Below are 25,648 nucleotides of genomic sequence, written 5' to 3'. Positions count from 1 at the left end.
GAATGTCTGCAGGCCCGTCTCCGTTCTCCCCCATCCACACTGAGATGGAGCAGCAGCATTTTAGAATAAAAATGGCCTCTTCAGTGTTTCCAAAATGCTCCGTTTTAGGAGCTCGAAAACTCTGGCGTAGTAAGGACAGATGGTGTAACCGAAGCAAAACTTGTGCTTTTTAAAACTAAAACGTATTAGTGTAAACGGGGCCTTAGATTAATAAAACAAACAAATGTGACTTATATCTGGAAAATCTGGACTGACCTCATTACTGATAGTGGAGTCTCTGTGGATAAGTCTGAGGACGTGGCTGTCTATACTGCTTCCCGACGACAACTTGGCGAAAATGGCCGACTGCATCTCTTTCTCTCGCTGCTTCACAATGACTTCACAGGCCTTCCACTCCCTCATCACCTGCTGATACCTTGCTGTGATTTTCTCATCAATCTACAAAACAAACATCACACCATGAAAAAACTGTTCATGCTTAAAAAAGAATTTCTCTTTTACATAAGGGTTTTAAAAGGGCATCTATTTTACATCTTTTTCAAGACTTAAGATAAGTATTTTGTGCCTTGAGAATGTGTCTGTAAAGTCTCAGCTCAAAACACCCATCAGATTATTTATTTAAATACTGAAAAACTACAGTAATAACTTTGCCAATTGTTATTTGATGTATTTGCTGGAGAGTTAATTTAAGCCTTTCTGCAACGATGAGTCCCACACACTGTTGTTACAAAGTTCACGCATGCACACACAGACAAACACACTTTGCACTGGTTTGCGTGGAAAATGTGACAGGATACACGTTAATATCCACAGCTGTATAGATATCCGTTATGTTAATGTCTAAAATAAACCTGATTTAACATCCACAATCGGGGTTAGATGCGTCTTCTTTTATAATTGTACTGACAGGCAACTGTGGTGATGAGTTACAGTGATTTTACTGTCGTTACTACAATTATGCATTGCTTTAAAAAATGTTTAAACTCATTCTTGATCAAACTTGTTGATGATTGATGATCACAGCGTGCAGAACTGATCTTTTAATCCCAGTTGCTTTGTGCATGTCCTGTCTTGTTGATATGATTATACACGTTACTACTAAGACATGTAATACATGGCTATCAATCATTTTGGTGGGTGGGGAAACCTGAATTTTTACCTGAGCCATATTTTTTTTATCCATCCCAAACTTGTAGTGTCCCAGCAGAAACGGCCACACTTCCTTTCTGATCTCATGCTCCACCCCTCCATAATAAACCAACCTCAGCAGCTCCAGCTCCTTATAGTTCTGGCAAGAGAGAATCAGAGACAGATGGAGACAGCGGGACCACTGCGGCCTACGGTACAAGTCACGGACCGCTAGTACCCTCTAGTGACTAGAGCCGAAGAGTACTAGGCTGACCTTACAGTCTTTCTGATATTTACTCCACACATCTTTGCTGAGGCCTCCAGAGGCTTCACAGGGCTTGTCCGGGGGAACGATGTTGTGGTTGACCAGCGCTGAAAGATGTGTTCTCACTGTTGACAGATGCCGACAGTAGGCCAGCCCTTTAAACACAAACACAGCAAAAGAGCACTTTATGCACAGCCGAGGCTTTATTAAACCAATTCATATGAATAATTGCAAAGATTTACTGGACTTACAGCCATAAAACGCTCGAGACACAATCTGTCTCTTCATATTTTGGCACAGCATCTTCAGAGGAATCCTGGACACAGAAGGGAAACATCCGTTACTTCTTTCAACACAGGAAGGCTACTCAGATGCTTTTGCAAAAATATACATGAACTGCAGCCAAAGTTATTTAACATATGGCTGTTTTTTTCAACTTTGGCTCTTGCGTGTCCAATGCATTGAACCTTTTTCCTTTTCGTTATCTAAAAAATTAAACATTTTTCATCATGGATTCAACATTTTATTTTTGCCATTTTTCAAATAGACGTTTTTTTAAACCTCCATCCACTCCATACTTCAGCAGAAAATTAAAGAAGATTTTTTAATAAAACCACGATCTTCTGTGATTTAGATAATGAAAATCAGAAAGTCATAAACGCCGGTGCTAAATGTCAGCACACAGTACCACTGTCTATTGGTGCCGACATGACTTTTATGAATCACCACATAAATTCTTGTGCACAAATAATTTAAATTAGAACACAGTCTCAGGTCTTTTAGGGGTGGTCTACTACCATATTATATTTTAAACTTTAGTAGATGTGTAATGTAGCTGTGTGAACATAAACAAAATCTCTGAATGTACTATGCTCAGGGTTCAATGCAAAGGCAGACATTGGCTTTTACACCGCTAGCTTAGCAAAGTGTACAGCGAACAGTTCAGGACTACAAAAAAAAAATAATACATCCGGGGTAGTGAGTTCACAAACACTTCAGATTACGTGCATTCAGGATGCGCATACACCCCACACAGCAAAGGGGCATGGCCAGAGGTGCTGTAATGTAGCAGAGTAAGCTAAAATGCCACCTAAATGTTGCTATTTACACAGAGCTTCTTCCGTTTCTGTATTTGGGCTTCCAAAGGACACGACACAAAGAGAGAAGTGCTTACAGTTTAATTTTAATTATATTCCAGAATGTTCCAGAGAATAATAAAAAACATATAACTAGCATTTGACAAAGCGCAGCTTCCAGAATCTCTCCCAGTTCAGTGCTGGATTCAGCATCAAACTCTTCAAAGGAGCAGCTCCAACCATAATAGATGAAGCTGTAGATTGGACAAGTGTTTTTATTTGATAAAATTGATCTATTACATGCATAGTTTCTAGCTTTAACTGTATGTTGTAGCTAGGATGCAAACAACAGGAAATGCTATTTGGCATAGTAAACAATTTAGCTACAAATTCATATTTATTCATCAAACCCCTGTAAACACCCACAAATTTCACCAGCGCTGCATGTGTCTTTCTATGTGGCTGCTTTCCGTGCGTTCTACATCTCAAATAATAAACTCGCAAAAGATAGGTGAACGTTTTATATCACTTACACATGCTTACAGTATAAGCCAAATATATATGAAAGACCCTTGTCAGATTTTATTTTAGAGAGCAGGTGTGAGGTTCATCTGTATCATTTTCTGTCTGATTTAGACTCCAACTGATTTGGCTACACTGACTATTTACAGAGCAGAGGCAAAGCGTTTGTTTGTGGAGGTGTGACACTTTTCCTGGTGACGTGAAGCCGATCCCCGAATCACAGCAAATTATGTTAGCTTACCAATCAGAGCCTCTTTAGGGCGGGCATTTGGAGGAACTAGGAAATGTGACGATGATGTCGTTTTCATGCTAGCTGAGTAGCTGTATATAATTAAAGGGCCATGAAACCCCCTCGTTTCAGCAGGGTGTTTTCACACCTCTACTTTGGAAAAAGTCAGAAAAGCGGGCGTGTCCAGCTCTGTTTAGGGGGGAGTGTCGGAGGAACTAAAGTGGGATGGTGTGGGAGTGTCTATTTGGGCACGCCCGAGTTTCAGTCAAAATACACACACGAGAAAGTGATGGTGTATTTTTTACAGTCATTGTGTTTAACCTACATGGACATCTGTAGTTTAATTATTTGCCAGATTATTAAATGTTGGACTTTAACTGCAGTTTGGCTCTTTCATTCAGGGAATTCATTCATGCCCCTCGCGACAAACGCGATATTTGATTCGAGGATCTGCTCTAAGCGTGTATTTTTCATGCAATGTTTGATACCGCACGGCGAATGAGAGAAAAAAAAGCTCCGCAATTCCCGGAAACTTAGATGCACTCGGCAGGTAGCGTCAGAAAGCCGCGTGTGTTATTCCGGTCACAAAATGCGGTGCTAACAAGTTTGCACTCAGTGCAATAGTTAACTTAATCCGATACGAACAAACTGAATAAACAAAGAGCACTGGTCGCTCACTTACCAAATCTGTAGAGACAGGACAATCACCAGCAACTAGAGCCGCGTCTTTATGAAGAGAATACTACAAGCAGATCCGGATTTCAGCGTTTGCAGATGAGAACAGCTCTCAGGTAAACAATAATCCTCGTTAGACACGTAAGTTATTGTTGTCGAGCGTCGCGTACACTGTTAATCCACACGTGAGTCTGAGCTCTCACAGAGAGAAAAGGAAAACGAAACTTAATGGCAGCAAACTATAAAAGCAACACTCCACGCTTGTTTTGCTAACACAACGTGGCGTCTCTGGTGTAAACAGTGACACTAATGAATATTAATGAAGTTGCAAAATAGAGCGCGCTGATTGGTTTGAACCAAGCCTTACTCATGCATTAATGCATCACACTGTAAGACGTAATAAGACTCACTCTGGCACAGACGTCCAGTCTGCATGCTGGAATACACGCTATTATGTCATGACCATGACGCAGCTTCAAAAATCCGTTTCAAACAGGAAGTACGAATTTGCTTGAAATAACGCAAAAACAACCAATTTACACTTTTTAGTGAAATATAGGTGTCCTAATAGTGTTTTTAGCAGTGTGGGACACATATACCACTGTTAACAGCTCAAAAAATGTGTTTTGGTGTTTCGTGACCCTTTAAAGTAAGATATATGAAAACATAACGTGATAAGCAACTTTGCATCGTATAAACACAACCAAGCCTTAAAAATACACTCTGGACCACCCCTTTAAAAACACATCCGAAGCAAAAATAGAACTCTATTAGGATTAATCTTTACAAATCACATTTGGTCTGAACTGTGATTCTTGGTTAATTATAATCCCAACTTAACATTGCAGATCTTGCGATTATCTACTGCCGATTCGCACATCGCAATATAGATGCTGATACGACATATTCTGCAGCCCTAAACAAAGGTTTCAGCTAAAAACCATCTTTAATCTTCAACTGAAGAATAATCATATTAATAAAAACTTCATAAGCAGCAAATCTGATCATTACTATGATTTCATGTGACAGTAAGAACTGATGAAAATTCAGCTTTGCTGAATTTTGCTGAAATTATTCAGTATAATTTGTATTATTTTAAAGCAGGAAGCAGTTATTTGAAACAGTAATAGTATTTCACAACATTACTGTTACTGAACGTGGGTTTTCTTTAGGTCTCCAGGGCCAGAAGTGTGAAGCATGTGTCTCTCTTACCGATCATGCATGCAGGTGCAGCTGGCTGGAAGCTCGACGGAGGCGTTGCTGCCCCCGGTGGAGCAGGACAGACATGATGACATATGACTGGTGCACTCGCCCTGCTGCCATGACAAGGGGCTGCCGCCAAAACCCTGCATCTCCATCAGGTCCCCGTGGTCTAGCAAGGCGTAAGAGTGAAAGAGGCGGCAAAGAGGAAGAGCAGGAAAAAGAAGGATAGGAAATATGATTAAACTATGCTCTAGTAACCTGCATTTGAAGAGCATGCTTGAGATTATTTAAAACCTACTCTTACATTGCACTGGTAAACTGCTAGACAGGAATTGACGTTATACACCATATTTACTGTAGCTCTGAAGGCTCGGATTTAGTGAATTATAGGCCTCAGCTCAACCATGAGATAATTAAGGAAGAGTAAAATGAATCCCCTATTGCAATACATATTCATTTTAATTAAAACATTGTTCAGTATAAAAGTTAGGGCTGTCAATTAATTACAAATTACTTTTGAAACTGTTCCCTAAGAATCCAAACCGCTTCTTCAAGGTTTCTCTGTTTGTTTTAATTTTATAATATCTACTATCAATTACATTTGTTTCTTATATTCACAGTCCTGCATGACTAGAGTCAAGTATAGTGTTTTACAGAATTGTGTTTTAAGACGGTATGCCTAATTCAAAGTAGTTTAGATTTTTTTGGAAGGTTTAATCCTAAAATACATTGACATCAATGATTTTACAAAAGACGTTGCTTCTGCTTCAGACTTAAATTCCTCTGGTTAACGTATGGGTCAGGGGATTAATTGTTTGAATAATTTGTCCATTTTATATGATTTGATAACACTGAAGTATGAATGTTTAATTAGCAATGTTTCCATCCGACTATAGACCATTTTGAGGAATGTAAACAATAACAGTGGTCCTAATGTATTTCCTGTATTACGTTTTTAACCCATACCTTCCAAGCATCCAAAAACAGCCACATATTGATAAATAAAATTATGATAATGTTATGGCAGCAGTTTTAACGTTGAGATCTGATTTAATTAGTTTGTGTTACAGTTACAAAATAGTTTGACAACAATCAGGAAATGTTCGTGGGCCAGTGACATCGCCGCATTTAAATGGTCTATTTTATGCAAATTTAGGAAAGCACTAGATGTAATTAAGTTCTAAAGATGCACATAAAAATGTATCTTCTCAATTGAGGATGATACTTTTTAATTCAACAACAACAACAACAACTCGGAAAAATGTGAATTAACTACAATGGAGACACATTTACCAAATACATCCTTTGATACACACCAACAAATATGATTTTGTCTTGTCATGTGACTGGATTAATGCACACATTCAAATATGAACATGGTCCACAAAACCAATCATAAGTCTCAATATTTTGAAATGAAGTTTTATACATCATTTGAAAGTATTAGTTTTAAAAATCAAAGCTTTCCGCTGATGTATGGTTTGTTAGGATAGAACAATATTAGACTGAGAAACAACTATTTAAATGACTGGAATCTGAGGGTTCATAAAATCTATATTTAAATATTGAGAAAATCGCCTTTAAAGTTGTTAATTCTCATATAATTACAATAGGAAATTTCCAAAATGTCTTGATAGAACATGATCTTTATTTCATATTCTAATGATTTTTGGCATTATTTTAAACACATACAGTGTATTTTGTGGGCTATTTCCGCAAATAGAACTAAAGACTTAATGTTTTGTAGTACAGTGTCACAAATGTGAAGTCATTTTGAACTGCTGTCTGTCATCAAAATTATTTGGCTGAATTTTTTTAACAGGTAACACTTTATTTTGATGGTCCATTCGAGTATCAGTAGACTGTCTGCTTAATATTTGTTGATACTGCTCCTTCAACAGACATTTAACTGACTATAAGAAACTTTCGAGTACATGTCAATTTACACTAACCCTAACCCCAACCTAACAGTCTATTTATAATCTAATGAGAATTAGTTGGCATGTAGATGCAATATAACTTAAATTCAACAAATAGACCATCAAAATAAAGTGTGACCTTTTGGTGACCAAAACCAGAGCCATTGTTTCTTCTCCAATTGCAGTAAGTTTTATTTTAAATACAGATTTAGTGCCAATATCTGAGGAAGTGACAGTGTTGTCATCTTTAAACAGTTGGGATGGAAACAGTGCTTTGTTCACAAACGTTTTAAGTGATATTCCAATGTTTCAAATTCAAAAGTTTCTGATAATAAAACTGACAGCCCTGAGTTTGGACGTACTTTATCTTTCCAGATTTCTCTTCCTGTCAGAAATGCCATTGACACACAAAAATAAAAGCAAACCTGAAGGATACCAAAGACATGCATCTATGAATGAACAGAAGGAAAAGGTGTAAAACGATGCGGGGATGCCATGCCAGGAGACCTGCCAGTCAATCAATCAATCAATCAATCAATCAATCGATCAAAACCACAGTGTCACAAATCAAGCCAGGCACTGGTAGAGCTTGGAGAGGAGTAGAGAAGGACAGACAGTAACCATTCCTACCATGCTAGATTCATCAGATTCAACCATGACAAAAATAAATAAATCAAACTGAAATAAAGAAGAGGAAATTTATACGGCATGTACTTGTATAAAAAAAACGTGAAAAGAGTCGAGAGTAAACATAAATGCTCTTCACCTTAATTCTTCAGGTTGGAGCTGGTGGCCTGCTAACACAGTAAACGCCCTACAGTGGACGGAGAGCAATATGCGTTCCTAATGCGTCTCGCGTTAGCTATAGAACTTTGGGAAAAGCTATGATCGAATGGGCGACGCGTTCGCGGCTCGATTGGTGTTTCTACTGCACCAGAACCCCACAGGACCTAACTCATATAATGAAAGGTGACTGCAGTTAGTGAAGAATTACAGTGAACAGCATTACAGAAAACCGGCTCAACACAAGAGAAACAACAGTAAAACAACAACAACAACAACAACAACAACAACTGAAGAGGAAAAAGAGGGAGGGAGACACAGCTCGGACAAGTAAGCAGTTGAGCACATTCGCCACAGAGATAACAAATCAAATCAAATAATAAAATAGAATACACAACATGTGCACTTTCATCATGCAAAGCCCTCAAGCGCTAAAATAAATAAATCAAACAATTTTCTCTAAGAACTCGCTCGTGTCAACCAAAGAGTGCAAAAGGAAAACAGAGCAAATTATTGTAAGCGTTGCTTGCTGGCCACCACAGTCAGGCCCAACAGTGCTGATTCTCCACATCAGACCTCGGCTGTCAGTGTGTTTGTGTAAGGCAGAAGACGGAGAAAGGCAGAGCAGTGTTGTGTGGACGTGGCAGAGCAGCGGAGGCTCTGTGAGAAAGGTTAGACAGTCACTCCAGCAACAGAGGAGAGTGACGACAGTGGAGGAGACTGGAGGCAAGAACAGACATGTGCACTGACTGACCTCAAACAAACACTATAATATAATATAATATAATATAATATAATATAATATAATATAATATAATATAATATAATATAATATAATATAATATAATATAAAATTATAATATGTACGTTTTATAATATGAAAAATTCTTGCATTTGTTGCATACATAATGCAAATTGATTTGTGTTAACATTTAGCTATTTTCGATTTAAAATATACAGCAGACCCCATTTTGAAAATGAATATTTTAAACATTTCTGAGTAAATATAGGTTATATATTTTGGTGCAGTTATATTTAATAAAATAATAGTTTGGTCACCGAACGTCATTAGACATGAAAATACAATACATTTAAATTCAAACTAAATAGTGCACAACTTAATTTTATAATTTTTTTTGTTTGTCCTTATTTTTCCTTTTTTTTCCAAAAAATATTTATTTAAAATTTTCCCCTAACATAGAAATTTGGGTGTACTCGTGTTCTTCCTATAGAACTTTGTATCATCCCAAATGTGGCATAATTAAAAGCAAAACTTAAAGGTGCAGTAGGTGGTTGTCTTCAGAAACATTTTATGTTGTGCTGGTTTAAAGTCTCTTCACATTTTGATAGTATTGATCAAAGTAAATTATCTAAATTTATTCATATGTATCTTTATATTCTGGGTAAGGCATAAAACTAAAAAATGTTCATCCAATTAAATAGTGTCAGCCCGGCTTCTCCCATAATTCTGATAATTAGCTCAAACTGTCTGTCAGCAAATGCAGATTTGAACTAATGTGCAGCCATTTACATGCAGATCCGCCATTTGTGTGTATATGCGCTAAGGGTTCATGTGTGTGAGAGAGAGAGAGAGAAAGAGAGAGAGCGCTAGTGGTAAAAACATGCTGAATCAAAACTTTTAAAATCTTGAATCAATATTAGACAGGTAATGTTGTGTGTAAAAACTATTTTAGCTTCACGCAGAGCTGATGTAGATTGTGTTGTTATAAATGGGTTATTTGCACAGAACTGTTGTTCAGCCACAGAAATATTCCGGAAATAGACTGATATGACTATTTTCAGTTTCAAAATAAGGGTTTTTACAACACCAATACTGCAGATTTTTATTTAGTTTAACAACAAAACATCAGTAAATAGCACTATTCCGGCTAGCCTGCCTTACTGAGGTGAAGTTGGTTTTATATTCACATTACATTGGTTAATTTTTTAACAATGACAACCTGTGACGCACTCACTATATTGTTTACCATGCTACTCTGAATATTCGGTCAGAAATAGCATGCAAGTATAGCTTAATAATGAGTGTAATTCCTGCACGCCGCCAGCCAAGCACTAGTCGCTAAGTGAGGGTTCTGCTGTCATCTTTAAGGAGGCGTGGCTTAGGACAGCAGGAGTGGGATTGTGTTTCAAAGATTTATGCTAGACAGTTTGCATTGTCAGAGATTACCTACTGCACCTTTAACACCTATTTATTTAGAATTGCTTTTGATAATTAGTAGAGCAAAATGCTGTTATATTAACATTCTTGTTTACATTGTGTTCTTATCTTCTTATGTGTTTTAACTTGGGTTACCACTTTCAATACAAAAAAATAAGGGACGCATACTGCAGCGGGGACCATCCCCAATCACAGGCCCAATAGCATGCCAGAGAGGAGAACGTACTAATGAACCTTATTTTAAAGGGTGGTATCAATAACAGATTTGGCTAAAATTTTTGTCATTATTTGCAGTAACACCTATCCAAACATGGAAAGAGCACATACATAAACTATAGCAACAAACATTAGCTAGTAAAGTTTTCAAAAAGTCTATATCTAATGTAATAATATAGAAAGTTGCAATTTACTAGTTTATTTTCTTTACATGGGCATTATGTTGTTTATTAATGTATTAAATAAAATGTTTCAAGTATTAAGTTAAAGCTTATGTGCCTGCCTTAACAAACAAATCATAATTTTACATTGGAATACGATCCACTTACATTGTATTTACATATTTTTCCAAATTACAATTTGTGACCCAGTGTGTGAAAACCAGGTCAAATCTAATTCTGAACTGAACTGAACTTAAACACTAAAAAACTGAACTACACTGTTCCAGTTACTATGACCATTTATGTGAAGCTGCTTTGACACAATCTACATTGTAAAAGCGCTATACAAATAAATCTGAATTGAATTGAATTAAATAAAATTTAACTGTAGCCATTCATTTCACTGTGATTTTAGTTGTTGACGTGGTTTTACTTACTTTGTTATTCAATGCATATATTTTTATAATTTTTTTACAAACTGTATTTTATGTAGAAAACAATAAATAAAAAATAAATAAAAATAAAATACTCCAGCTAGATATTTACAGACTGGGTCACATTTTTAGCATTATTTATCAATTAACCTAAATATTGTTGATAATGATTACACTGTCATTACCATGTCTGCTTCGGGAGAGACTTGAGGGGCAGACTCAGACGCAGGGGTTACCTGGAAAAGAATCTGCCATTACTCTGCTTAAAAGAACCGCCCGTACTGGACAAAGACCAATCAAACTAACAATGACGTCAAGTATTATCCAAGAAAAAATAGGAAATGAGGGATCTTCATAAAATGCATGTGGGATGATTTGCATGAAAAAGCTACTTTTAAAAAAGGATAAATACGGGACAAAACTCATCCCGTATTGATTCAAAACGGGACGCGCAATTTTTTTCTTAAATATAGGATGATTCTGTATTTTAAGGGATGGGTGGCAACCCTAGTTTTAACGTGTAATTTAGTTTTAATGCTCTAAAGCACTTTGGGCAGGGCTCTGGTAGTAATAAAGTGCTATATTAAAAAAGTTGATTGACTGTTTATTTTGCTAGATTATCTCCAGATTTGGCTTCAGCACAGACTAATTTAATGTATGTGCACAAATAAAATATTGTATAACATCCTATCGAAAATATAAATTTTAAAGACAGATTTGTGAGGGGTAAAATTAGTAAATTAATAAATTAGGCTAGTCATACATATATTGTATTTATCTTTTGCTTTTAAGAATTTATTACACTTGAGATGAAATATAATAAATTAATTTGAATTAAGTAAAAACTTTTATTTTATGTGAAGTAAATGAAAAAATTCTACCTAGCTATTTGCAGATTACATTTTAATACATACAGTGCTCAGCATATATAAAAACATATCTACACAAAATCTATCACAAATCTATCTTTTAAATTCATATTTTTATTAGGAGCTATACAATATTATATTTGTCCATATACATTAGACTAGACATTACTGAAGCCAACTCTGGAGCTTATCTAAGAAAATAACTTATGAAAACGATGAAAAAACTAATAGAGCCAAATTATGTTATAGAGAAATATTAAATACAAATATTAAAAGAAGGAAAAATCAAGAGAAAAAAGTGAAACAATTTGTTGAAATTTTGTAGCTTGTAATTTTTTTTGCAATACTTTGCTTGAATTTAATTATATATCTTTCAATGTCAAAATATGTTTGGTGTCTAAAATATGATTTTAATAAATATATCTGTTTAATAAATCTGTTTTGCTTTAATGCACCAAAATACATTGCCTATATTCACAGAGAAATGAAAACAAATATTCCTTTTCAAAATGGGCTGTACTCAATTATGCTGAGCATTGTATATTGTATTTTTTTAAATAAAGTAAGATAGTAATTTATCTAGCACCTTCAAATAAATATTGGAATCAATAAACATCTGCATTTAAATCATTAGCATTTACATTTGATTAGCTGCATACGTAAAAACTTCTCTTTCCACCCCAATACTGGCAGCGTTATCTCTACTATCTTACAAACTTTCCCATAAAAAGCACAAGCAATGTTCCTCTGCGGTTTAGTGACTTTCCGTTCAGTCAGCCTCTATTTTAAGCACTTAACATGCCTTTCTGTGTACTTTCCATGTTCACGCACACACTCAAGGTCTTGTGCCACTTGACCTAGCTTTTGTCCGGCCTCAAAGGTGGCCATGTTTACAGGCATACGGAAAGAGTGTGAATCTGCCCTCACTGAGCACTGCTGGACGCTGCTTGTGAACACCAGGAGCCAAAGAGAGTGAAAGAAGGAGAGAGGGGGAATGAAAGTGGGCCACTGGTGATAAAAACCTTTCATGACATTAGGATCTGTGAGGTTCCGTGAGCAGATCATAGAGATCATAGCGTGAAGTCTATCCTCCTCCTCCTCATCGTCGTCCAGAGAGGGCGCACGACTGCCCGTGCTGTGGTGGTAGTTTATAGTGACTGCTTGGGCAATAAAAGAACACAGTTTAGCACCCGCCTCTACAGCAGAGTCACGCTCCACTCTCATTCTCACACACGCGCGCGCACACACATGTACACACACACACACACACACACACACACACACACAATCACGCACACTTCAGCTGTCTTGTTTGGCAGTAAAAAATATTCAAACAGCCTAATTATGAGAAAACCTGTGTAAAATATACAGAATTGTTTGAGAATATTGATTTATATTTTAGTTTCATGGTTTCATTTTTAAGTTCAAATTTAAGATCAAAACAAAAAATAATCAAAAAATAATTACATAAATATTTAAAAATGCATTCTAATGTAATATAATATAATATAATATAATATAATATAATATAATATAATATAATATAATATAATATAATATAATATAATATAATATAATATAAAATGATATGATATAATATAATATAATATAATATAATATAATATAATATAATATAATATAATATAATATAATATAATATAATATAATATAATATAATATAATATAATATAATATAAAATGATATGATATAATATAATATAATATAATATAATATAATATAATATAATATAATATAATATAATATAATATAATATAATATAATATAATATAATATAATTTATTTCCAACTGAAAAATCATACACAAAACAATTCTTTAAACAAAATACTTTTTAACATGGTCAAAATTTAGAATTATATACTGTATATTTAACCCAAATCTCAACACAATAACTCATTTATGGCAACATAAGAGTGTTATATATTACATACATTGATTTATTGTGCAGGATAAATCTTGCTTTATACACTATTGCAACAGATTTTATGGTCCAATACAACACCAAGAAACTTAATTGCATATACTCTGTCTATAACTTCATTATATTATTTTTTAAATCTATATTACAGTATGACTCCTTTTTAATTTCCCAAAAAAACATAATCTTTGTTTTACTTACTGTATACACAGTTGAAATCAGAATTATTAGCCCCCTGAATTATTAGCCTCCCTGTTTTTTATTTCCCCAATTTCTGTTTAACGGAGAGAATATTTCTTCAACACATTTCTAAACATAATAGTTTTAATAACTCATTTCTAATAACTGATTATTTTATCTTTGCCATGAGGACAGTAAATAATATTTGACACTTCTACATAGCTTAAAGTGACATTTAAATGATTAACTAGGTTAATTAGGTTAACTAGGCAGGAAAAAATATATTGCTTAAAGGGGCTAATAATTTTGACCTTAAAATGTTTTTAAAAGAATTAAAAACTGCTTTTATTCTGGCTGAAATGAAACAAATAAGACTTAATAAGACTAAAATATTATCAGTCATACTGTGAAAATTTGCTTTCTCTGTTAAACATAATTTGGGAAATATTTAAAAAAGAAAAAAAAATGGGGGGCTAATAATTCTGACTTCAACTGTATATTGACAATTTCTTTACGTCAAATTTCTGTTTTAATCAGCTCCACAAGTTTTGGTAAATTACTCCCAGAACAAAAGATACTTCTACCATCGGCAAATAAAATAAGCTTAAACAACTCTGATATCTTACACATATCAATATTATAAAAAAATGCAAATATTGGACCTAACACTAATCCTTGTGTTTTGCCACAATTTACATTTAGGTTTGAAGATTATGGTTGCCAATTTCAACAAGCTGTTGCCTATTTTTTTAAAAACTACTTTTCCAATTCAAGGCTACTCCTCTAATTCCAATAAATTCTAATTTATTTACCAATTTATTTACCAATATATTATGATTTATTGTATCAAATGCCTTCTTTAAATCTATAAAAAATCTAACTAACTTCTTCTTTTTATCCATCTTATTAGTAATTTTCTCAATAATTTCTGTTAATGCTAGAGATTATCTATTTTTTATAAAGCCATATTGCTGATCAGCTAAAAGGTTATGCGTTTCTATGAAATTGCTTATCCTTTCAACAAAGAGTTTTTTAAATTTTTTTGAAAACTGAGAGAAAGCTGACCTTTAACTTGTAAAGTATTATAATATAATATAATATAATATAATATAATATAATATAATATAATATAATATAATATAATATAATATAATATAATATAATATAATATAATATAATATAATATAATATAATACAATATAATATAATATAATATAATATAATATAATATAATCATTGTACCCTTTTTAAGGATATTTCTATATTTTAACTTTAGAATAACACAAAATCATTGGCACTGAGTTTTTTTTTTTTTTTGCATTGCATTGCACACAAACACAGATATATATTGTCATCCAAGTCAGTGCAGCTGAAAAACTGCGTCGTATACTTACGTCCTTCCCAACAGCCTCCACAACGGCTGTTATGTTCCACAGAAAAGTGAGAAGCAAACACACAGACAACAATGATATGGGTGGATGATGAAGGTGTCTGATGCAGCCCTGCTCAGCCTTCACACATCCGGCAAAGCAGCTCTGGCTGAACAAACAGTGGCCAGAACGAGGACTCACAGGGTTTAAGAGCAGGAATGGACACTCAAGCCACATTTAAAATGTGATGAATTTTTATTGAACGCAAAAAGGTTCATGCATTTTATGTGTGGCTTTTAAAGGGGACACATCATGAAAATCTTTTTTTTCCATGTTTAGATGGTATAATCTGGTCCCCAGTGCCTCTAACAAGCAAGAAAATGTGAACCCCGGCAACTTTTTTTTATTGGGAAGCCTTTCTCTCTGCGCATATGGAAAAAATAAGCCACTCAATTTTGGCTTCCTTAGTGACATAAGAAAGGGTAATTACTTCATATGTCACACCGATTGGTTCACCAAAAAAAATGTACAATTTTGTTAATAATATGTTTCTAACCCTTATGTCAATCCAATCCTCTAAGACCTTCATTCATCTTTAAAACACCAATTAAGAGGCTTAAGACAAAATCCAAGAGCTCCCTCATCCTCCATAGACAACAATGGTCACAAGTAGGGATTGGTATCATTTACATTTTATCAATATCAATACTGATTCAGATATCACTTATCAATACCAGCTCTTATTACACGGCTGTCTGGAGTACTTTAATCTGAATGGTTAGTCGCAACATTCCAAGGTATGTTTTAGCGAGATACAACTGCTAATAACCTAGACTCATCCGGGTAATTCAAATCATCTTGACCGTATTACAGAATTCATCAGTTAAGCATTTATATGATTTTAAAAATTATTTGAATGACTAACCGTGCATTCACACAGGGCTTTAGCGTCAACGCTTGACTGAGGGCGCGTCTGAAGTTGGGGCTTACGCGATCGCCATAGCAGCATTAGCCAATGAAATTAGTCTGCAACCGGCTACTGTCTGCGCTGGGGTATTTGCATGAAGCCATCTGATTGGCTGACGCTTTCGTTGGCGCTTGAAAAGATTAGAATTTCCCAACTTCTGCAGCGAGCAACGTCACTGAAGCTGTGCCGTGTCGCTGTATGTTGTATATATCTAATGACCAGGGGAAATGTGGGTTCATGCCAAAACCAGTTGAGAACCACTGTTCTAAAGTAAAAGTGTTTACCTTACAGATTATTTATTTATTTCAACAATTTTCAAATAATTTTAAATTGTGTGTTATTCAAAAATATCTATTATTTATAATAAAAACAGTTATATCGGCTGAATATTGGCCAATGTCCACCCCGCTTTACAATATATCTACATTGGCCTTCAAAATTATTTTGGAAAGCAGCAGCTCATTTACATTTAAAAAGAATCTATAGGGGCAAATTTGACAAGCTATAACATTATATGTGAGGTACTTTTGGTTAAAACTTCATAGATGCAGTCTGGGGACAAAAGAAAATTATGAAAGCGATCTTAGAAAGGATACAATATGTCCCCTTTAAATGAAGTCCCCGTGGATGGACAGACAGACAGACAGACAGGTAAAGACGACAGGCACATTTCAGCTTAAACTCACTTGAGTCGTGACGGTGACCCGGATAAACGATGCGAAACACATAGTCTGCAGCAATCTGGTCCTCCCCGTCCCCATCCTGATCCACCAAACGGGCCGTGCTGTTCCTCTTACGAAGCTTTGGGAAGACTTTACCCTGTTAGACAAACATAGAGAGTCACCTTCATACTCAACTAAATTTCTCATTCCAATTAAACAACATTTGGCAATTTAAAAAAAGCTAGAATGCAGAAAAAATGAATGAAAAGGAGGAACAGCAGATCACTGGCAAGCAAAATGAATACTTCTTAAATCTTGATACAGCTAAACATTCTGCTACATGTTGATTTTAATAATTGCTGTACAAAGTACTTGCCTTTCCCCTCTGGGACCAGAGAGGGGGTTCCAGCTGACCCCGGGGCAGGAGACCCGTCTCCAGGCAGGAGAGGAAGGCCAGCAGATGTCCTCCAGGAGGAAAGTGCAGAGGAGGCCGCTGGATCCCATCCTGACTGACCAACACCAGAGTACCTCCACAGTCCGCTGAGAGAAATGTAGGGATCACATAAATAAAATTATATTTATAAATAAAATCATACAAATACATAAACAATTAAATAAAATTAGGTTAAATAAAAATATATAACACAACACAATATAATATAATATAATATAATATAATATAATATAATATAATATAATATAATATAATATAATATAATATAATATAATATAAAAAAATGCAATTTTACATGTATTATTATATTATATTATATATAATTATTATATTATAATAATCTGTGATATGTAATTGAGTCAATAATGATACTGATACTAAACTGATGTGTGCTACACTGAAAATAAAATAATATGAATTAAAGATTAAAAGAGAACAAAATTGTGCTATATTGCACTTAACAATCAGTAAAATAAAAAAATATAATAGTAAAAATAAAATAAAATAAAACAAAATAAAAATATAATAAAAGAGTAATTTATTAACATATTTATAGGTGTAGGAAGGACACTTACGGCGTTGGTGGCAATGAATGCAGACAATCTGTCTTAAAGGCACAGTCAAAGCATAGTCCCAGTAAATACTGAAGTGTGGTAGAGGGTGATTCAAACAAAACAGAAAAACAGACAGAGAGTGAAAATTCTACCTTATAAATCAGGTTTTCATCAACAGGGGTTGTTTGGCTAATCTCAACCCAGATTACTCACAATAACATGTCTGTTTGTTCCTTGCAAACATCTCAACCTTATCATTACAAACCAGCAATCAGGACACTCATCTCATGCATTTCCTGTACAACCTCTCTAAAGGTAATTGCTCTCCGCAACCTAACAATCTCAGACCAATCAAATCAAGCTCCTACATGTCAAGCACAGTCGAGGAAAAATTATTCTCGATGATCTCAAATGATGACCTCATTTCTCCAGAGTGTGTGTGTGTGAGTGTGTATATACAGTGTATATATTACCTCTTCTCCAGGTCACAGTCTCCCAGAGTGCCATTGATGAGCTGATTGGGCGTCCACTTCAGTGTGAGGGTTTCTGCCGTCTGATGAAGGGACAGGTAACCGCGCAGCACCTCCATGTCCTTCTTCTGAAAAGAGCAACATTTTTTCAATAAAGCACACACAGCTTCCTCAGTTCCTCTTTAATGAAGTCTCACTAGTACACCGAAAAGAATTTGATATTAAAAACCTCAATTGAACCATAAAGCTAGTCTTTGTCATTTATGTACTGTACAAGTTCAAAAAAAACACTCACTGACCAGTGTTTTCTTTCTAAAATAATAAAAGATAAAACAATTTCTCTTTGTTCTCAATAGAGTTATCTCAAAGTTAAATAAAAGACCCCACTTCTATAATACACACAAACAATGACCACGTTTACATTAAGTTTATTTATAAACTTATTTTGAGAGGATCATGTGCTTATGATTGCTTGCAGCTGGTACAGCATTATTCAATTTTATGATTCACCAATCAGACGATTTCTAAGCCACAAAAAAATACCCTAAGTTCTCCTTCTATCCCTACTCCTCCTCCTTTCCTGGATGGGTGGCACAGTGGCCCATTGCTTAGCACTGTTGCCTCACAGCAAGAACGTCCCTGATTCTAGTCCTTAGCAAGCCAGCCGACATTTCTGTGAGGAGTGTGTGGAGCTTCCCCGGTTTCCTCCCACTGACCAAAAACATGGAACTAAAGTTAACTGACTAATCCAAATCGGCACCAGACATGCACCTACAGTTGTAAGTAGTTATCTCTTAAGAGCAATCACTATCTGTTCATTAGCTACTACAGCAGGGGAGTTCTCGAGATCTACCTGAGCTTAAACTCCCCTCTCAGCTTGAAAACAGGAGGGAGCCCCAGGCTTGAGGATTTTATGAGCTCAGGGCTCTCTCCCGGGACAGCATGCCAAACAAGCCTTAGAGTCAATCATCAGCTAAGTGTGAACTCTTGAAATGGACATCAGTAATTAAACTAATTGCCTTAATCTAATTAAGACAATATTATGAGGAAGGTGTTTACGTGAGTTGCTTTAAGAATGTTCTTTTTATGATCCTGTTTTACATGTTATACTACAAAATTCGATTGATGACATTGTGTCACCGCGCTATCCCCATTTCCTTCAGAGTTTCATGTAATTTCGGGTGTTTCATTTTAAATTTGTCGACTTTAACTGCAGTTTGGAACTTTCACTTTCATTCAGGAACATTTTATGCATGCCCCCTGTGACAAACGAGATATTAATTGCACACAGGAACTGCTGGAAGAGCCGCTAATTTAATCTTTCGGGTTTAAAATCATCTTTGGTGTGGGATCAAAATTGGTGACGTATCACGAATCTGCTAGTGGAGTGATGAAGTGTCAGTTTCTCTAATTATTCATAGTGGAGTTTTATTATCCTATGAGAAGACCAACCCAGGCTCATTCTGAAAACGTAGTCCCTAGGGATGTTTCTGGAGAATGCAAATTATGTAGCCAGAGGTACGTATGGCTGCATTTCATTTTTTAAGAGAACGCTACGCGGCCATATGAGACGGTACCTTTTCACGCTAAGTGGCTGAACGCTTTCCCACCACAACCAGTTTGTCCAGTTAGCTAGTCGTGTACGTTGGCCGACTTGAGATGCAGAGAGGAGCTGACCATGAGGACGACCGGGTTCGAGTACGGGGAAGAGCGGTTCCAGAAATCAGGTAAGACAAAAACAGAATCCAAAAAATAAAGTGAACAAGTTCATAACAGGGTGAGAATATGTTAAAATCCGAAAACGTGGTAAAAATCAGATTTGTAAACTATTGGTTGGCTTTAAGAAAGTAAGCGGGTGGTTTACATGGTAGACTTTTAATCAGAGTATTGTCTTAATCGTATTAAAAATATTAAAGATTATTGGTATCCATGTACTGTACACATACTGTCTATCATTTTAAAAAGATTGACTTGTTCAATGAGAACACCACAAATGAATAAAAAATGTTTATTTTTTATTTTGTAATATTTACTTATATATATATATATATATATATATATATATATATATATATATATATATATATATATATATATATATATATATATATATATCTTATATATCTTATATATATATCTTATATATATATCTTGCATGTATTTAGATAAATATTTATAGTCTCTCTCTTTTTTGAGGTAAATGTGACCCATTTTTCAGTGTACTGTTTTAAGAACATCATTCATTCATTCATTCATTCATTTTCTTTTCGGCTTAGTCCCTTTATTAATTTGGGGTTGCCACAGCGAAATGAACCGCCAACTTATCCAGCAAGTTTTTTACGCAGCGGATGTCCTTTCAGCCGCATCCCAACGCCTGGGAAACATCCGTCCACACACACCCTAAGGACAATTAAGCCTACCCAATTCACCTATACTGCATGACTTTAGACTGTGGGGGAAACCAGAGCACCCGGAGGAAACCCATGCGAATGCAGGGAGAACATGCAAACTCCACACAGAAACGCCAAGTGAAACAGCTGAGGCTTGAACCAACGACCCAGCAACCTTCTTGCTGTGAGGCGACAGCACTACCTACTGCACCACTGCATCGCCCAAGAACATCTTTCCATGGTTGAAACACTGATTTAGTGATTAAACAAGAAACATGATACACTAATCCCCTCACAAAAGAGCTTGTCAGTGCTGGTGTCTATCATGTTTTTCCCATCTTCTTGTCCTATAACAGTAAAACTGTATATTCATGTTTCTTGTTTAAAGACAATCTTGTCACGTCTCCCTTCACTCATAAGAGTTTTTTGCTGCTTATTCAAACTACTTATATGAAATGAGCTGAATCAGCACCATTCTTTAGTTTTTGGGGGGACAACTTAATTTGTTTTATGTTCAAAGTTAACTTAATCTATTTGTGTTGGGAGAACATAAAGGAATTGTGCGGAAGTCAGCATTTTTAACAGTATTTTTTGTTTGTTTTCAGCTGTGAAATTATAGAAAAATCAGCAGTCGTACATACTTAGTTCATAAATTAACACAAAAAAAGAGAACAAATGAGAAAAAAGGTGTCAAATTGCAGAACGAAAGAAAAGTAACAGAGTGACATAAATAAAGCTTCTCTGATGATTTACAGTGACAATTAGAGCTGCAAGAACACATCAGGATTCCCACAGAAATCCAATTAGACCTGAATCACCATGATGCTTTTGGCAAAGGTCTTTTACACTATTGATTTCTACCGGTCCCTGCCAGACCCAGCACTCTCTGTGCCCAGTTCCATCAGTCACCATTGCGAATCTCACAGACATTCATGCACACATTTAGTCCATGCCTGACTCATCTGATGACAAATCTAATGTGCTGTAATGGCTAATCCCGCTAATCTGCCTTTTCCAGTTCACAAGAGTACCCAACTTTTAGCCAGGAAGTCAGCATGGACCAAAGAGCTAAATATGCTAGGAATACCAGGAGACGGATCCATCGGACCATTCATTACATGAGGGAAGACAAAATTTTGACTGGTGGAGATCAATGATGTTTTCTTCACTAATGGATGAGCTCCATTATATTGATTAGATTAGATTCACTGCAGTACAATTGATCTGTTTTGTAACAATCATCAGCTCCACCGAAGACGATAATTTCGTCATTCAGCTGAGGGAAGATATTTAATTGTTGATTCGTTTTGCAGAAGTCGCCAATTATGAATCTAACTCAATTCAGCTAAAGACAATAGTGCACTTATTAGGTTATTTAGAGTCAGTTCAATGCTGATTCAGTTCTGTTCAATACAACTGTTGATGTCAATCATGAAAGAAGTTCAATTCATCTGTAAAGCAACTCTTCTGAAGACGCATCATCAGTTGGCTATGTTGGAAAGCAGAAAGTAAACAATGGCAGTGATCTGAATGAAACTTGTTTATTGTGCTGATTACTGCTGCTGGAAATGAGCAATTATTGTCATGTTTTGGCTTGTACTAATCAGTCAGAAAAAAATAAACATTCAGAATAACAAATAAAGCAGAATAAATGTAATTTGTCAAAATATTGGTCTTTTCCTGCTTCTGAAGTCATTCGTTATGTGATTTAGCAGCTTTTTCTGTGGTTTAGACAGCATAAATTAGCAGAAAAAAATGTATTCAATAGTGACAATCCATGCTGTTGTTTTCATCTGAGTATCAACAAAATGGTTGTACATATGGCTAACTGACGAAATGACACTCTATGGTGTCATTATACAGCTAAACTGATTATTTTAAAAAAATAAGAAGAAAAATATTATTGAACACTAAATGTCTTTTTAGCACACAAAAAACAAGTCAAAGTGTCATTTTGTTGCAAGGAAAAATTGTTAGTGCATTTTTTTTTTATCTTACCGGCTGCACGAGTACGTTGTTCTTCCCGTACAGTAAGTGAACACGTGAGTTTTGGTGCAGAGATTCAACATACTCTCTCGCTGAGGCTGCAAACTTATCCTCAGACATGCTTCCTGAGGACTGACGCTTTCGAATCTAAGAAAACAAAGAGAGGTATGAGGTACTGTATAGTCAGTTTAACAGTACAAAATTATAAATATACATATTTTGATGGTCTCCCTTAAAAACTCTGCTGACTAATGAGTAAACACTCATTATTAGAGAGGTAGTAGACTATTAGAGCTAATAATCTTACGTACTTACAAAGTAGGTAGAATATCTGTTGAAGGACCACCAAAATAAAGTGTAAGAAGATTTATTTTTATTAATTTACATTATTCAGTATATAAAGTAGCCTATTTCTAATGCTTTTTAACATTTACTAAGTAATTTTAACAGAAAAATTAATTTTGACATTTTTTGTTGCACAGAATGTAAATTGCATGAGTATATTTCACATCATTACATTTTAATATCACAAAAGGCCTATACATACACCCAAACTTAGACCCTCTCTCATCAGAAAGGTGGTAGAAAAGTGGAAAATAGGAGATGAATTTAACATCAGGTTTAAATAGTAATGTGTCTCAATTACCTTCACCTACCTCCACTTACTTACCTTGTCTTCCAATCAGCCAAAATTCACTAATACATGCACTGAGCCTTAAAATGACCATCAAAATGATCAAATACAAAAATACTGCACTTCATTTCATTAAGTTTACTTACATTTCATTTATTTCAATTATTTAGTACAAAAAGTAGCACTACTACATTAGTTTAGGTCACAATTAACGGTATTACCAAACAATTAACTTACATTACTATCTTAATAAACTACTAATTTGCTGTTTGTTATATTCAGTAATTTAGAATTTAAGTTAAAATTTTGGATAGGATTAGGGATGCAGAATAAATTCATATTTTATAACTACTAATGTACACTACTATAATATTATAACTACTAATATACTATAATACAGAACACTGAGCACCAAAACAGGCAGACACAGAAACGGGTTCCTCCCTCAGGCAATCCATCTCATGAACACTTGATTATAATTGAGGAACAAACACTATTCCATACATATACACCTATTTATTTACCAACATAAAAAGCTAACATTTTGATTTACACATAATATAGCTATACAGTATATACACTATTGCATGTACAGGGTGGGCCATTTATATGGATACACCTTAATAAAATGGAAATGGTTGGTGATATTAACGTCCTGTTTGTGACACATTAGTATTTGTGAGGGGGCAAACTTTTCAAGACGGGTGGTGACCATGGTGGCCATTTTGAAGTCGGCCATCTTGGACCCAACTTTTGTTTTTTTTAATAGGAAGAGGGTCATTTGACATATCAAACTTATTGGGAATTTCACAAGAAAAACAATGGTGTGGTTTTAACGTAACTTTATTCTTTCATTAGTTATTTACAAGTTTCTGACCACTTATAAAATGTGTTCAATGTGCAGTTAAAACCACACCATTGTTTTTCCTGTGAAATTCCCAATAAGTTTGATGCGTCAAATGACCCCCTTCCTATTAAAAAAACAACAGTTGAGTCCAAGATGGCCGACTTCAAAATGGCCACCATGGTCACCACCCATCTTGAAAAGTTTTCCCCTCACATATACTAATGTGCCACAACCAGGACATTAATATCACCAACCACTCCCATTTTATTAAGGTGTATCCATATAAATGGCCCACCCTGTAGTATCTTTGTATAGTATAGTATATAGTATAGTGTCTTCGTCCTCATTCGGTTGCACTGTGGATACTTCTGTCACAAAAACAAATACCTAGTTTGTAGAGTAAACATACATGCAGGTGGTAATAAAGTTCTTACTGATATCTTATTAATAGGGAGGTAAAAAGCAGGTAACTGTGACCTAAATGAAAGTGTGACCAGAGTAGCCTTTATTTAATATATTTCACTGCTTTATCATTTATTCATATTTTCTCACCCCCAGTGCAGGTCTGCGGCCGGGCGACACCTCCTGGCCTCTGTGGGCTCCATGGATTCGATGTCTCTGGACCAGCTCATTGGCTGATGGGTCAGTCCAAAAATGATCTGATGTCTTCAGCTTTGTGTATTCCAGTGCGCAAGGTCCAACTATAAATGAGGGGGAAAAAAATTCCCACAAAGCAAATTGTAATGTGATTAAAAGGGAATTAAAGCTGTAAATAAAAAGGTGTCAGAGAAAATGCTGAATAACAATCAATAGCAAACTCCTTTTGTATCTTTTTACATTGGACATGGTCAATCTACAGTGATCAATAAATCTCCATTAGCTGTATTATGCGAAGTGTTTTAAGCATCAGATGGACTCACCTAGCAGTGCCGCCAGTATGGGTCCAAACACAGAGTCGTGCATGAGAGCCTCCCTTTCATAATACTTACTACAGGCACACACAAAGAGCAAACACACACAAAGTATGTATGTCAATAACCTGAGAGCTCTATTAAAGGCTGAGTAAATAACCCATTATGTCATGAGCTCCACATGATGGTCCAAACAATCACCATGGACAAAAATAATGCAATTCGAGCCTTAATGTTGGGAAATTTTATCATGTGAATAGGAAAGATGAGCAATCCATGTTATGTAGTCGCTATTACTTAGCAAAAATAAAAAGATAATGTCCAAATGTCTACATAAAGCTGCTAACTGGTTTGCTTGTTAAAAACAATTAATGTTGAACAGCACTCTCCAATTAAACACAAAATGGAAAGAGCTCAGACAGTAGAATACAAAAACAAGATGACAAACATTAAAGCACAAATCATCAAATATACTGATAAATTAACATTAAAATAACATTTTGTTTAAAAAACAATTACAATGAAAACTTAAAAGTGAAAACTAAATGCGAGACACAAAACACAAAAATATAAATATACCATTATATTACCTATCCATAATTGCACACTCTTGTACAAATGTAATG

The 25,648-nt window shown here is 35.1% G+C and overlaps 2 protein-coding genes across 3 annotated transcripts in view; both read right to left on the bottom strand.

The window, feature by feature from the left end:
* Positions 1-25,648, bottom strand: part of LOC147833651 (uncharacterized) — a 734,785-nt gene that overhangs the window by 148,177 nt on the left and 560,960 nt on the right. The window lies entirely within an intron of this gene.
* Positions 1-25,648, bottom strand: part of sgsm2 (small G protein signaling modulator 2) — a 101,695-nt gene that overhangs the window by 14,553 nt on the left and 61,494 nt on the right. Inside the window, exons 5-17 of one of the 2 annotated variants that reach the window (XM_087284067.1) lie at positions 25,032-25,099; positions 24,664-24,812; positions 22,643-22,777; positions 18,258-18,382; positions 17,806-17,873; positions 17,153-17,316; positions 16,801-16,933; positions 12,682-12,816; positions 5,108-5,267; positions 1,645-1,709; positions 1,403-1,548; positions 1,160-1,288; positions 256-438 (exon numbers count right to left, since the gene is read on the bottom strand). In XM_087284067.1, coding sequence (XP_087140193.1) covers positions 256-438; positions 1,160-1,288; positions 1,403-1,548; positions 1,645-1,709; positions 5,108-5,267; positions 12,682-12,816; positions 16,801-16,933; positions 17,153-17,316; positions 17,806-17,873; positions 18,258-18,382; positions 22,643-22,777; positions 24,664-24,812; positions 25,032-25,099 — 1,660 coding nt within the window. The remainder of the gene's footprint in view (positions 1-255; positions 439-1,159; positions 1,289-1,402; positions 1,549-1,644; positions 1,710-5,107; positions 5,268-12,681; positions 12,817-16,800; positions 16,934-17,152; positions 17,317-17,805; positions 17,874-18,257; positions 18,383-22,642; positions 22,778-24,663; positions 24,813-25,031; positions 25,100-25,648) is intronic. The other variant, XM_087284068.1, reaches the window with a different exon arrangement.

The sequence above is a fragment of the Danio rerio genome, chromosome 15 (genome assembly GCF_052040795.2).
Source record: "Danio rerio strain M-AB ecotype USA chromosome 15, GRCz13ab, whole genome shotgun sequence".
Classification (NCBI taxonomy): Eukaryota; Metazoa; Chordata; class Actinopteri; order Cypriniformes; family Danionidae; genus Danio; species Danio rerio.
Note: the sequence above shows the minus strand (reverse complement) of the source record. Positions and strands in the feature narration are given on the sequence as shown.